Source organism: Anabrus simplex, chromosome 5 (genome assembly GCF_040414725.1).
Source record: "Anabrus simplex isolate iqAnaSimp1 chromosome 5, ASM4041472v1, whole genome shotgun sequence".
Classification (NCBI taxonomy): domain Eukaryota; kingdom Metazoa; phylum Arthropoda; class Insecta; order Orthoptera; family Tettigoniidae; genus Anabrus; species Anabrus simplex.
The window spans coordinates 337,214,344-337,229,950 of NC_090269.1; the positions used below are offsets into that span (position 1 = coordinate 337,214,344).

At 35.5% G+C, this 15,607-nt stretch overlaps 1 protein-coding gene across 1 annotated transcript in view; it reads left to right on the forward strand.

Moving 5' to 3' along the window:
• MetRS (methionyl-tRNA synthetase 1) overlaps nucleotides 1-15,406 on the forward strand; it is a 298,475-nt gene extending 283,069 nt beyond the window's left edge. Inside the window, exon 18 of the mRNA XM_067147600.2 lies at nucleotides 9,257-15,406. Coding sequence (XP_067003701.2) covers nucleotides 9,257-9,415 — 159 coding nt within the window. The 3' untranslated portion in view covers nucleotides 9,416-15,406. The remainder of the gene's footprint in view (nucleotides 1-9,256) is intronic.
• Nucleotides 15,407-15,607: the final 201 nt, after the last annotated feature.

Genomic DNA, 15,607 nt, shown 5'->3' on the forward strand with positions numbered 1-15,607 from the left:
GGGATATAAAGAAAGTAGCATTATTATTTATTTTATAGTATGTTATATAGAGCCTTAAATATTCCTATGTCCAAGAAAGCTTATAAGAAAGAAATTAACACCATCCACACTTTAGCATGCATTAATGGGTTTAATAGCAATTTTCTTGACAAAATTCTCAATAAGATTTAAAAAAAAAAAAAAAAAAAAAAGAATACTGGCTTTGTCACCTTCACTTTCAACAGCAATAACCTATATCAAATCTCAAACATTTTAAAAAAACGGAACCTCAGTGTCGCCTTTAGAACTAACAACACCACTTCCAAACTTTTCTATAACACAAACACACGTAACAAATCCAGCAAACATTTGCAATCAGGAGGCTACAAGTTGACATGTAACCAGTGCGATGCCAGTTACGTTGGACAGACTAGGAGGAATTTTAAAATCCGCTACGAAGAACTTTTTAATGCAGCTAAATACAGAAGATTTTCTGCTATGAGTGAACACATGAAAGATCACAATCACTCATACTCCAACATAGATAAAGATCTAGAAATCCTACATATAACTAAAAAGGGAACTTTATTAAACATTTTAGAAAATATTTATATAAACCTCAATCAAAAATCCAATCCCATCTATAATCTTAACGAAATCCAAGACACAATAATCAAGAAAGATCTGAGGCAACGCACAATCAAATCTGTTGCAACCCGCATTACTGGTCCGTCCTCCCATCCTTCCACTCACTCTCCCTCTCCTCACCCGCTGTTTCCCCTATCCAACACGATCTCAGAACGGTCGCTAGTCAGTGTGGAGGTCAACACTGACCCAACCTGATTTATACAAGCACAGGGCTGGAGGAAATAGTGAGTATACGACACTTCACATTAACTTTATGTAACTTAACTTTTTCATTCTGACACTTGGCATTTTAGTTTCACTTTTAGATCCTGGCCATATATGTATTCTTCATGAAGAGTTTTTACGGATTTTAAAACTTCACTCCGTTTCCAGAACCATGACAAATACACAGTTCAAAAAAATTATGGGAACATATTTTTGAACGTATGCCATGCTCCATAAAACAATACCTCACATCCAGGTATATTACCAGCTAAACCTTTATTCTTTACCGTTGAAGTATACAAAAGAACATCGATGGATTCGCATTCAATTTAAGAACACAAACTGAAATGTCCAAATAGGGGCGAAAACAAAGTGATAACAGTCCTCCACGGGCATTTGTCACAGCTTGCCACCTACGTGGCATGCTCCGTATAAGTTGACGGTGGTCACGTTGCGGTATCAGGTCCCATTCTTCACTGAGAGCCTGTTCGAGATCTTGGAGAGTTTGTGGTGAAACAGGACTTCTGTCAAGTCTATCCCACACATGCTCGATGGGATTAAGGTCGGAACTCACTGCTGGCCATTCCATCTCTTGAATGTCCAATTCTCGCAAGACACCTCTGATGATGCGTGCTACATGAGCCCTGGCATTGTCGTGCATGAGTACGAATTCAGGGCCAACACCATTTGCAGCAGCCAACACATGCTGTAGCAGTATCTGCTCGATATACCCCGCAGCAGTAAGATTACTACGGATGACGACAAGATCCGTACGGCCACCCCACATCATCACAGAACCTTGTCCGAATCGGTCGCCTTCCTGGACAACATTTGGCATGTACTGCTCACCTGGCATCTCCATACACGTTGACGTCCATCATGCTGTGTCAGGGGAAATCTGGACTCGTCTGTGAACAACACAGGTCTCCATTGGTGAAGTTGCCAGTTGATGTGAGTACGGGCAAACAGAAGGCAAGTTGCGCGATATTGCTGCGTTAAACGTAGCACTTGAACAGGACGCGTGGGTCGTAAGGACGGGGCACTTGAACAGGACGTCTGGGTCGTAAGGACCCTTCTCTTAACCTGTTCCTTACTGTGTGGTCAAACACCGTGACTCCAGTGACCCTCGTGAGGTCTTGTTGCAGTTCTCTGGCAGTTGCTGAACGATGCCACAATGCACATATGGTCAGATATCGGTCATCCTGTGGGGTTGTCATGCGTCCACAACCTTTTCCAGCCCTCCTTGTGAACTGGCCTGTCTCATTGTAGCGATTCCACAAGCGTTGAATAACTGACAGAGAGACATTGAAATCCACAGCAACACGACAAAAAGTCCATCCTTCCTGGATCAAAGTGGCGGCCCTTGCGACTTGAACCTCGTTAAGATGTCTCGTGGGATGTGCTGGTTTACGTACAACATGCTCAAATGACCGCAGTAATCTGTGTACCTCACAAAGACACACGGATGCACCGCTATTCACTTTGTTTCGAGGGGTCACCTGACAGTTTAATGCATGGCTACGCCTACCGATGGAGTATAACTTTGATTTGACATACCCTTAGTAGATAAGATACGACCATTAGAACCCCATCTACCAAATTAACGTTCACATACCAGGCGTTACAAAACATGTTCCCCTAATTTTCTTGAACTGTGTCGATAACATTTGACTGTCTTCACAATTTTAAATTATTCCTCCAGCCAACCAATAGTTTTGATAAATACGGTTGGACCCACACTTGTTACAACTAGATTCGTCCAAGATTGAAGCTATACAGTAGAACCTCGATAATTCGAAATTGGTTAATTCAAAATATTGCCTAATTCGAAGAAGCTCTTGTTCCCGGAAACATGAGGTACGGTTTTGCATGTTATTTAAATTGTTTAATTTGAAATACGGATAACTCGTAATTCGAAGTACAATGTCGGCCCCATTACCGAAATTCAGACTCTTAATTCGAAACTGCCTTTTCGTTTTAAAACAATAGTATGTTACAGAGTAATTTCAACTCGAAATTTATCCGCGTCATAATAGAACGCGTTCCGGAATGTGGTGGGGTACCATAGCTTTTCGCACTTACACTCACTTCGGTAGGTCTACACTACGCTTCATGATTGCTAAGTTGAATGAAATCGGAATTATTTCGTATTCAACCTTTTAAGGAACGTCGTAATATCACGCAACAGGCAGTGAGCGACAAGGATCATATAAGAGAAAGCGGAAAAACAGAGTCCGCGAACACTGGCGATGCCGACAGTTGACAAAAAAATGTGGCTCATATAATAAATTCGTAGGCACCGAACAATATTGTCATTGCCGATGAAACTGCATTGCTTTATTTTAATGCCAGCCCAAACGGTCTTATGGTTTTAAAGGAGAAAGTGTCAGCCGGCGAATCGTTCAAGGGTGGGGGATAGGGGTCATTGTAGTGCGTTGCAATGCACATGGAAACGATAAATTTTATCCCATCATCATAGGAAAGTTCAATAAGCCACAATGTTTTAAGGGCGTCAGGCTCTTTCCATGCCAGTACAAAGCATCTAAAAATGCAAACAGTACAGAAATCCAAAAAATAATTCATTTGCCCAGGGGAACCAGAATCATTTATCCTCGTCTTTGAATTGTGTGAATTTTTTCTTTTGTTGCGTGAGGTTATGTTTTTCAGTGATTGTAAATTGTAAATGCACCTTGTTGGATACATTTCGGAAACAGTTTTTTCCATGGCATTTGAAAGGTTTAAACTGTGAATCAAGCTGATTGGCATGTATTAATGGGTCTTAGAATGCGTTGTGACGCGGCAAGTGTTTCCATTTCTGAAGTACGAAAGAAGTGCCATGGCGGGAAATCGTACAAGGGTAGAGTCATAGTCATAGGAAACTTCGATTTTAAGGGCATCGGGTACTTTCTGTGTAAATACAAGGCATCTAAAATGCATACAGTATAGTAATCCATGAATAAAGCACTTGCACATGGGAGCCAGCATAGATTTCTCCTCGTCTTTGAACCGAGCTTTCTTTCGTTGCATAAGGTTATGTTTGCCAGTGAGATATCCAAGTGCATTACCTGAATACTGTAAATGCACCTTCTTGGATACATTTTGGAAATAGTTCTTTTTTCATGGCATTTGAAAGGTATAAACTGTGAATCAAGGTTAACTGTATGCAGTAATGGGCCTTAGAATATTTTGTAATGCGGCAGTGGTTGGTACTTCTGAATTACGAATTGGCAGTTAATCCGAAATCACGTAATTCGAAGTCCGATTTTTTAGTCCCAACGACTTCGAATTAACGAGATTTTACTGTAAACATAGATTGCTATTGCATTTTTTGATTGTATTTTATCTGAAGTTTTTTATGTATCACTGTTTTTGTATATGTCTTTCATCTTTGTGTTATTTTAGCTGACCATTTATCAAATGGCAAACTTGTGCTGAACAAGTGTACTTTATACAATTAAATTCTTTTACAATTTTTTCTTAGATATCGACACATAAGTTGTTTCCATTTAAATTTGCCCCCTTGAGTCCATGAATTTTTCATAAGGAACAAAGAAGTCGTAGCTCGCTACTTCTTCTAAATACCATATAAGGTTCCCCTGGTGTTGGTGGTCGCCGTAGTGAATCTTGTGTTGTCCCTTGCAAGATGAGAAGTCTTTCAGCATTGTGGATTCCTGTTCATTCTATTTTTTGTTATGTATGGGCCATTTACGTAGATGCAATAACCACAAAAGTTCTGTTTTATTTAATACTGCTTCTTCTTCTTCTTCTTTTTTTTTTTTTTACAGGATCATTGGACCACTTGGGTTGGTCATTTTCTGGTACAGTAATCTTCTTCAGCAAGTTTTCCTTCCGAATTGCCCAATAGCTTTTCATTCGTTCTGATCTTTTATGTTGTTCCTCACTTGTAAATACCCTTTTTATTTTATACCATTTGTCTATTTTTTGGTTTAATCTTATTTTTGTGTTTTTCAGGTTCTTTAAATTTTCTGTTTTGTTTTGCAAATCATCCAGAGTTATTTCTAGTTTTTCTATATCCACCCTACTTGTTGCTTCAGATTCCAGAGTTTATAATTTCTGATGGTAATCTGGTTTCTGGTCTCATAATTTGACCACCAAAAAAAAAAGATATCTGCGTATAGTATCTGTGATGGGCTCCAGGTCTTTATACACACTTCATTTGGCACTATCCACCATTGTCCATCTTTTTGATATTTTTTATTTATGCATGTTTTAGCTATTCTTCTCCCTACTTTTAGGATTTTGTCGATTCTGTTTTTCTGAGTGTCTTAAAAAAAATTCGCTTCCATATGTCACCTCAAGTTGAACCACCATCTTGTAATGTTTTAATTTTGTTTTGACCAAGCTCGGTAGCTGCAGTCACTTAAGTGCGGCCAGTATCCAGTAGATAGTGGGTTTGAATTCTACTGTCAGCAGCCCTGAAGATGCCGTGGTTTCCCTATTTTCACACCTGGCAAATGCTGGGGCTGTACTTTAATTAAGGTCATAGCCACTTCCTCCCCACTCTCAGCCCTTTCCTGTCCCATTGCCATAAGACCTATCTGTGTCGGTGTGACTTAGAAAAAATTGTTTTGATCGATAGACATTTTTTATTGTATGTAGACCATGTTAATTTTTGAGCTTTTATCATTTTATTGGTTCTTTCTTGCCATGCAGATTTCTTGTCCAAGTTGTATGTTACAATTTCTCCCAGGTATTTAAATTGTTTCACAGTTTTTACTTTCCTATTATTTACTGTTATGTGGTTTGTTATTAGTGTATCTGCTACCATTATATCAGTCTTTTCTAATAATATCTGGAATCCTATTTTTTGTGCTATATTTTGTAGACTTGTTATTTGATTTCTGGCTTTTGAATGTTATTAGCTAGTATTGCTAAGTCATTTGCAAATCCAAAGCAATGTGTGTTTATTTGATCTTTCTTGTTTCCAATTTTTATGTTCTTAAGATTTTTCCTTGTACCATTCCTGCATCACGTATTCTAGAGTACAGTTTAAAGTACAGTGGAACCTCGATATCTGTGGATATAATCATAAGCTTTTTTGAAGTCTACAAAGATTACGACTTGTTGTTTTTGCATTCTTTTATAGACTCCATTAAGGTGATTATCTGTTCCAGGAAGCTATATGCTCTTTGGTATGCTCCAAGTTCCAGTTCAGATTGATCTTTACAATGATTGTATAGAATTCTTGACATTACTTTATATGTGCAATCCAAAAGAGAAATTCCTCTATAGTTGTCTAGATTTTTTTTTATGGATGTATTATAGCGGTAGTCCAATGTCTGATATTTCTTCTTTGTTCCAGTGTAATGATATTTCCACTGGTTTTGGTGCATAGTTTCAAAGTTCTGCAAATGTTTGAGCTTCTCCTCGTGCTTTGTAGCTTTTGATCTCTTTCAAAGTTTTGTAGACTTTATAGATTGTGGGTGGTTTTATATTTTCTCCTTTGTTTTAATTGGGGTTTCTGTGTTTATTTGAAGAATTTCTAGGGGATCTTTGCAGTTTAGTAATTTGTTAAACGTTTCTGCTAAAAGTTCTGTATTTTATCTATTGCTATGGGCTATCTTATTTTTTTTATCTTTTAACATTAATGTTGGAAGATCATATCTTTGTAGTTGTCTGCTAAATATTTTGTTGTAATCTCTTGAGTTTGTTTTCATGCTATTTGTTTCTAACATTAGAAGTATATCTTTTTGGAATTGACGTTTAATCTTCCTTATTATTTTTTGGGTTTTCTTTGTTTTGCGAGTTCCAAATGTGATTCTTCCATTTTTTTTTACTCTGATACCTTAGCCAGGCTAAGTGTCTATGTTCCAATGTTTTATCACATTCATCATTCCACCATTAATGTTTTTACTTAGTTTTATTGGGACTACTTGTTCAGCTATTTGTTTTAATTGGGGAATTATTTCTTCTATATCATTTGTTATTTTTATACTGCTAGTTTGTTCTTCGTATTACTCATTATATATCAGTTTATGAGGGTTGTAGGTTCTTTTTTGGGTGGAATTTTTTTTTCTCAATTGGGTGAATTTAATTTTTATTTTTATCAAGTAATGATCTGATCCAGTATCTGTCCCTCTCAGGACTTTCGCATTGTAGATTTCCCCTTGCTAATTCTTATGCATACAAACATGATCCACTGCCATTCTCCTTTTTTCCAATCTGGATGTTTCGTAGTTTTGAGCTTATTTGGTCTTCTTTTGAAGTATCTTGACTTTGAGATGTCATGATTTTTGCAGATTTCCACCAGCCTTATGCCATTCCTGTTTGTTCTTCTTTGTGCTGACCACTTTCCTATTATGTCTCTACATCTTTTTTCCCTTCCTAACTGGACATTAAAGTATCCGGTTAAAATTGTGGTGTGATTTTTATTTATGTTTGTCATCATCTGATCTAGAAGCTCCCAAAATCCGTTCACCTCTTCTCCCTGTTATTATTTTTATCATTAGTTGGGGTGTGGACATTTATTATTGTGTATATTCTATTTGCAGCTTTTATAGTTCCAATTGTCACCAAATCTTTCTTCTCCAGTAATTTGGCTAGGGATCATCAAAGTTTTAAGTTGGTTCCATTTTCATATGAACAGTAAATTTTCTTACTTTCGGAAGTGTGATAGCCAAATGGTATCGTCGCTAGCTTCTTGCCAAGGTAGCTGCGATTCGAAACCCAGCCAATGCAAGAGGATTCTTCATGAAACTTAGGTGTTTCGTTGCTTACATTGTCTTTTTAAAAAAAAGGAGATTTCATGTTGCTTATGCTTACAGATTTATTTAGACAGATACTCATAAGAATTTATTGCTGAAAATATTTTTAATAATAAGAATTGAGTGTAGCCAAATGATCAAAAAAGATACATATTTGCATAATAGCCTATCTAACCTTTTCCATTACAAACAGGTTCTTAAATTATAACCTTATTAATACTGTAAAAGTGCACAAAAGTTTACATAACATTGAACCTGTCTAAAACTAAACTTTGCAGTCCACAATTGATTTTCCCTTTTCTTGCAATGAGTTATATGATGTCATAGTATTTGTTACATAGCATACATACACATTCAGGATTTGGCTCATGGAATTTTTTATTATTGCATATTTTGTGATGGTATCCATGAACTGCAAGTCTTGTTAGTACCACTCTCAAATCGTGATTCTCCTTACTCGACCTTCTGTCTTCCATGGCGTTAGTGGCATAGAAGTCTTCAGGAATTTTGTGTTGTTTTTGTTTCGTTATATCTAGTAATTTTGACCACTGCTTGGTATATGGCAGGGACAGTGTAAACTACAAGTCTTCTTTGTAGAATGGTTCTCTCTGTTGTTCCTATACTAATCTGGACTGGGACTTTCTCACTACTCCCAGAACCCTTTTCAGATATCTGGATTTGACCTTCTCTAAACTGACAAGGTCTTTTAAGGTTGGTTAGTCTTTCCCATATTAGTCGTATACCATATGTTATTATTGGTAATATTTTGGCATGGAATAGAATGATCCTTCTTTTTACGTATCTTCTGAGTTTATTTTTTGTGTGTTAACAGTTTGTTTTATTTCCGTTAGAGATGTTAGAAACTACAATAATAATCATTGGTATTTTTAGTTTCTCCTCCCAAGTTCAAATTAGTGTATTGATAGTCTCTCTGTTTAATTTAACACATTTACTATCAGTCTCTCTTTAATTTAAAGCATTCACTATCAAATGTGTTGATAGACATTAACGTTTTTAACTACCACCAGCATCAAGAATGTTTATAGATATTTTAGAAAACTGCTTCAGATAGTTGCTTATGTTTCCTGGTGTTGTCATCCAGATGCAGAAAAACTTGCTATATCAATCTATGAAGTTTTGATTTGCCAATTTCTGTGCCTAGTTTCAATATTTTAAAATAATTATGTCTTTCTCAGTATATTCTAAAACCAAACAAGATTGAAATTGCAGATCTTGTTTAAAAGTTGTGAACAGGGCTGCTTCTGTGTAGGCTATTATTGACAGCACAAAAGGCTTAATAATTCTGAGAAAACTGAGAATGCTTTGGACATAATAGTTGCAGATGACAGAGGAAGAGATGAGGAAATTTTTAGGCCTATGGTTTATTACAGGTATTATAAACAAATCTACTTAAGAAATGTATTGGCCTGTCTCAGATATTTTTGGAGCACCTGTCTTCAATAAAACTATGTCCAGTTTTTTAACCTAATCCTAAAATTCCTACTCTCCTCTGATTTTTTAATATATGGTATTGAAGTTTAAGTGATCTTTTTGTTTGTATACACTTGCATTGCCAATTGCCATAGTCATACATAGAGTTAATAGTTTTAAGAATGCATGAGTTTTGTCAGTTCGTTATTGAACTCTTGATCATTTTCACATAAGTTTGTTTTATTTTATTTGCAATTTATTCTTGCCAGGGCGACTTGGTACGTCAGATGAAAGGCAGTGGTGCAGACAAATCAGTCTGGCAGCCTGAGGTGGCAAAACTCCTTGAACTGAAGAAGCAACTTGCTGCTGCTCAAGGGATAAACCACGTCCAACCTCCTGCTAAAGGCAAATCCAAGAGCAAGAAGTAGAAATTAATTTGTATCCTCCGCTGTACATTGATAAAAACAATTTTTTTATTCGTGTGATGTAACAAATGAGGATTCAAGTTATATTTATAACTCTCATTCAGGTGTATGAATCATTCAGTCCAGTCAGCAAAGTAGTGTGAAGTACAAAAAACAGAAGTCTGTAGATTGAAAGCTCCACTAAAGATTGAATTAGAGGCAAATAGAGTATTGCAAACAATTTATGTGAAGGTATCGTAAGAAGACAGTCCTTTGTGTGCAGATAACAGTGTACCTATGTTCTGAAGTATGAAATATTACACAGGATCTGCATAAAAGAGAAGCATTAAGTGAAAGGTGATTGATACACCTGTGCATATAGAAAAGATTGAACCTTGGACCATTTACACCATTTTTCCTTCCTCTCTTAAATGCTTGGAAGTGTGATTAAAAAAATACAGTATTTTAGGAAAGTTTACATTTTGTTGGCATCTGAAGGCAGAAAATCTGTCCATATCTTTTTGGTATTACTTACCTTAAAACTATCTTCTTCCAGTGATCTTCATGATTGATGGATAAATAATTTAATGTTATCTGGAGAAAGTATTATAAGGTCTGCTGTCTAGAAAACTGTTGTATGAAAAATAATATAGCAAGATTTCATTTATTCTCTTATGCAATTTGAAGTGTAATAATAATTGTTGGATTTTTGTTGCTAAAGCAATACTTTAATTCCTGAGGGAATAAAACCTTATTGAATCAGTGAGGGAATAAAATTTTACATTGGCATAATGGGTCAACCTAAAAACATTTTTGCTTTTCTAGTTATAATTTAGATACTGCTTTTGCTGCTTTGTACTAAATGTCTATTGGAATTTCAATCACCTCAACAAAATCAGTATTTTGCATTTTTCACAAAACAAATTACAGTATCTATATTAATAGTTATTAGTCATTTACAAGTGGTCATGATACCAAAACTCACAACAATATTGTTCATACTACAGATTTTACTTTATTTATAATGAGAATTAAAATTAATAAATAAAATATAAAATGCATAAGAGAATAAAATATTGTATGTATCCAAGGATAAAATTGAGCTTTATCTTTTAGAGAGATAAAGTCCCGAGCATATTTTCTCAAGGATGTCTAGGCTGTACTTTGATCCCTTGATACATAAGTAACTATTATTCTTTCTCCTGTTTTGAGATTTTAATTGACGACTATATTATGTTGTATTCTTCATATTAGAAGGTAACTTCTAACAGTCCAGTACCTCCCTAAAACTGTTACCTTTTGGTGGGCATAAGTTTCATGTTGACATTATTTATTTGAAACTTGTTTGTGATAACTGTACACAGAATATAATTATATGAGACAACCAAGCTTAATGATGAAGTTAAACAGTTGTTAAAATAAAAAGCAAACTATAATAGTTGCAAAGTTACCCTGTTCTAATACAAATTAAGGACCAGGCATCTTGCATAGTCATTAGCAGAAGAAACATCATAGGATTCAAAATTTGGTACCATCTTCATTAGTGTTGCGCCATTCCCGCATCCAGGTCAGGTGGCAAAGAAATCCAGACTAGCTCATCTTCAAGAAAATTCCTAGCTTTCATCGCTCCTTGAGGTCGTGGGTCCGAAGGAAAAATCGGTTTGCGGTTTACGCCGGCTGAATACGCTTCATTTCAATTAATGATTGTCTCCATTTTACCGATCAATCAAAAGCAAAGCAAAGTCACCTCCGTACAGGCCATGAAGGCCCTTGGAGGAGTGGAAGGTAAAGGCTTCCACCATTGTTAACCTCGGCACTTGATGGGGTAGAGTGGTTAGCTCTCCGCCCGGCCGCCTTTGCCCCCAGGAATTAACCTGGTACTCATTTTTGGTGTAGGCTGAGTGAACCTCAGGGCCATATGCACCTCCGGAAGTGGAAACCTCGTTTCTTAAATTTTACGATTTCCTGACGGGGATTCGAACCCACGTCCTTCCGGGCAAACCAAGGACGCCTTTACCGCCTCGGCCAGGCAGCCCCATTTTACTGATCAGTCATTTCGCATAATTAAATTAATAATTCTTAACTTAAGGTTCACTATAGCTATTAACTTATCCTATTATGACATAAAAATGCTAATAAGTTTGACTAAAATATTATTTATTAATATTGAAAATCTTGAAAATGATAGAGGAATAAAATATCATTTCAAATAAGCATCTCTTCTTATACAAAATTCATTAATTAATGAGATAAGTCATCAAAGCTTTGACTGAGACAAAAACAAAATGAAGTTATTTACAATCGTGTCGAAAAGTGGAAAAGTCGGAAATAATCCTGAGATCTTCTTGGAATTCTGTTGCCAGTAAATTAAAATCACATCTCTTGTTGTCTTCTTCTTTGTTACCAAATGAAATTATAATCCCTACCTCTGTTAAAGTTCTGAAATTTTACAGATCTCTCTGGAAATCATTGAACATCATCCGTTGCCTTGACATTAAAAATCCTAATTTCATTCACATCATCGTAGTTAACAATAATATTGAGGATATGAGTAGTTTCAATAATTGATGACGATTTCATTCATTTCAGTTTTCTCATATGTGGATACATCAGGAAAAAGATAAGCGATAAGTCACTAATTACATATAAATTCTCAAAAATTATCATCTATAATTATTATTAATAGCTCATGTGGATATCATCTCTGTCATTATTTCTACGAATCAGGTTAACCGCATAAATGTATCGTATACAACACAACAACATGTCATCATTAACTTACAACACCTCATTCATCTTATTTCATGAAAATAGGGGTGGTATGTCATTTAAGAAGACTCTAACTACCAATATCTTCAACCGTTATGTGTTAGTAACCTCACCAGTATCATAATTATTGTGATAGGTAAATGTGATATATCTTTATTTATTAGGTGACCATGACTGTGGTTGAAATCTGGTTAACGTTAGTTTATATTCTACCTAACTTTCCTTATATTGGTTTATCTCTATGATCTATATGTGCCTACTCCTTATGTGTGAGATAAATAACTCATATTCAACGTTGGGTATGGAATGCCTAGAAATTAATATTTATCATGGAGTCAACTATATATTATTAACCTCAATTTGCGTCAATACTCTATTATACACAACCCTTGCAACAAATCATTATTTTCTCTATCAACGAAACAATAACTATCACTATCATCATTCTTCTTATTATTCACTTATTCTTCATCTACATAACATCCGTTTCATATTTCCTCATCATATTTCTTCATTCATCTCAACAACTTTCATATATACGTTGTCTTGACGCAGATTATTCCATAATCATAATCTATTTACTTGACTATTCCATTTCTTCGTAACTCATCATGTATCATTTCATATTACTCATATGTCTTTACATAATCCAACCATAATATCCCCATTTTATAATATATCAACCATAACTTACCTGTTACGTTAACCACAATGTTGATATCACACTTGTAATTCACCACATTCACATCCTAGCCAAAGAATTGCTATTTCATTTAGATGACTACCTATCAGCCTTTACACTGTTAGGTATATGATATCATGCCAGAATTCCACTTTTTATGTGCTGATTTGCAAATTTCACTGCTCTACAACTTAATTAACACCATGAAAATATATTTTGTTTAAGAAAGTTTTCAATTTACTTACTACATAGCTTTGTTTGACTTATCTTTTTCCCTCGGCTCCATTGATGTTGAAATCAGATGTACTGGGCCATCTGCAATCTAAATCTCGCTGCTACATCCTTCCCGGTCTCGGGGATGCTGTGGGACAGGTCATGCTCCATTCACCATCATCTTAGGTATCATCTTCTCCGGACTTCGGCCATGATCTTCTTAGTTCATGTTGATGGGCATGTCCTGCACGGATGTGACAGATGTGCAAACATACATGGTCAGTTTCGTCATCTTTGGGTTGTCACTGCCTTCTAATATGAATTTGGGTGTTAAATAGAAAGTTTCTAAGTTTCAATTCTTAATATTTTCCTTTAGATTACCAATATGTCTGCCTGTAATTCACTTATATTTTCTAATTTCTGTGTTATATATCGACTTCAGTTGCTGTGATTTTAAATATCTCTAGCAGGCAAGCTTAAAATAATATCCGCTGCTGACATACGGGCTTTGTGACGTAGTACTTATGTAATCTGCTTCTTCCTATAACATTTTAATTTCTCGGTGATTCTTTTACGTGATCCAATGCAATATTTTGAAATATCTGTGTTCTTGTCTCAACTGATTGACCGGTTTTCTTGAAATAGTAGTTAATAGCTTGTAATATGTGCTTATTTCTCCCACGACAATACGATGCTGCACCTTGCTTCTAGAGTTTTTATGAGAAATTATGACAATAATAATGCTGTAACAATCTCAATCATTCCTTTCTTTTTCTCACCACCGCCTTGATATTTCTCGGCTCAATTAGGCTGTATTTATTAACTTTGCGACACCGATGATTGAATTTCTGTGCCGTACCTATACTTCTCGCTGCAATTATGTCCATCTTAGTTCCAACTGTCAATTGGCACAGTGTGTAGTATCAACTATGTTTGTATCCAGCATATCACTGCTATCTTATTATGTTCTCTTAATTAGCTTTCATGCATGGATGTTTCTTTTCACCCTTCAAGCTTAGCTTTACCTTTGAACTAATAGAAGGATTACTTCTTCCTTTATTTTCAAAATGTTTGTATTTTAGGTGTAAAGGGCTTAATAGAAGTTAAGAGGCATCTCTGACATTTATGTAGATAAACCTGTCTCTTACTTTTAGGATATACTTACTGCATATACGCAAATAATTCACGTCATCAAATAACCCATGCATCCTAATTTTAGGAGATAATTTAAAAATAAAAGAAAATTATGTTTCATGTATAAGAAATTAATCCAAGCGTACATAATGATATACTCCAAAACTGAATAAAATATTAATTTGTTTTAAGAAACTTATCATAATCTTCACATGCTGTTGGGTTCATAACCTCCTCAATCAGAATTGTCATGCAGTTTGCTCATCTTCCCTTGATATTTGTATTCAGCTAGTTCTGCCAATGTGTTGTCATAATGATATTCTGATTGTCTGGTATTAGCTGTATAGGAATGTGCAAAATGCCCGGCGACTGCTATTTTTTGAAGTCGCACTTTGTTTCTTCATCAGTCGCTAGTACAACCTTCTCTGACGTACTACTTCCCTCCTGCTGCACAGTTTCCAGTATTCTCTACATTTCTTTAGCCTTGAACTAGCAATTACGAGAACTCGTTCCCATACTTAATACGTGGTTCTCACTTCACTTCTAACGTGCTACTGATGACCGGACAACGGTATAGTATAACAGAAGCCATTGCTTGAGGCGAAGTGAGCCTAACCTTATTTCAAATAATGCATGCACCCACATTTTTCTTTGCTAAATTCTGGAAAAAATATGCACGGAGTATTCACATAATTATGGTATTAAAAAGTGTGCTAGTTTAAGTATGTGTGATATGGAAAATGTTATCATTATCCTCTTGTGTGTGGTGGTGTTCTTTTACAAGCTAAAATGAGAGGTGTAACTTGTATCAGCTGGTTCTGAGAAATTTTCCTGATAATTTAGTGACTTCCTTTAGTTCAGTTTATAAAATCTTTATCAAACCTGTTTCTTGATATGGACAGATTATCAGTATTGTTCGAAGAATGTAATTTTTTAAATAATTTCAGTAGCCTACCAATGTAGACATAATGTATTTTTTGTTGGAAGAATGTAATTTTCTTAAATAATTTCAGTAACCTACCAATGTAGGTATAACGTGTTTTCATCTTCGAGACCAAACCTTTGGAGGTACAGGTGCTGTTTTCAGTTCTGTGATTTGTTGCAATGTGTTAATTATCTGCATTTTTATGGAATGGATCAGATTAGCAAAGGAATAGTAATTTATTTTAATTTATAATGTGATTGTGGTGATATATAAAATATAATTTTTAAGAGCACTTCTTCAATAATTAATTGGTGACATGCATGATACCTCATCCTCCAGTCCCTCAGCGACCTTTCCCTCTTGCAGGCTAACAGTTCAGAATTCATAAACAGTGATCATTGATGATGTGATTTTTACTGGTTTTACCAATCCAAATGCAGGAAAAGTGCTAAAGTTGCATTTCTCATAGATCACATACTTAGTTATGTTAGTT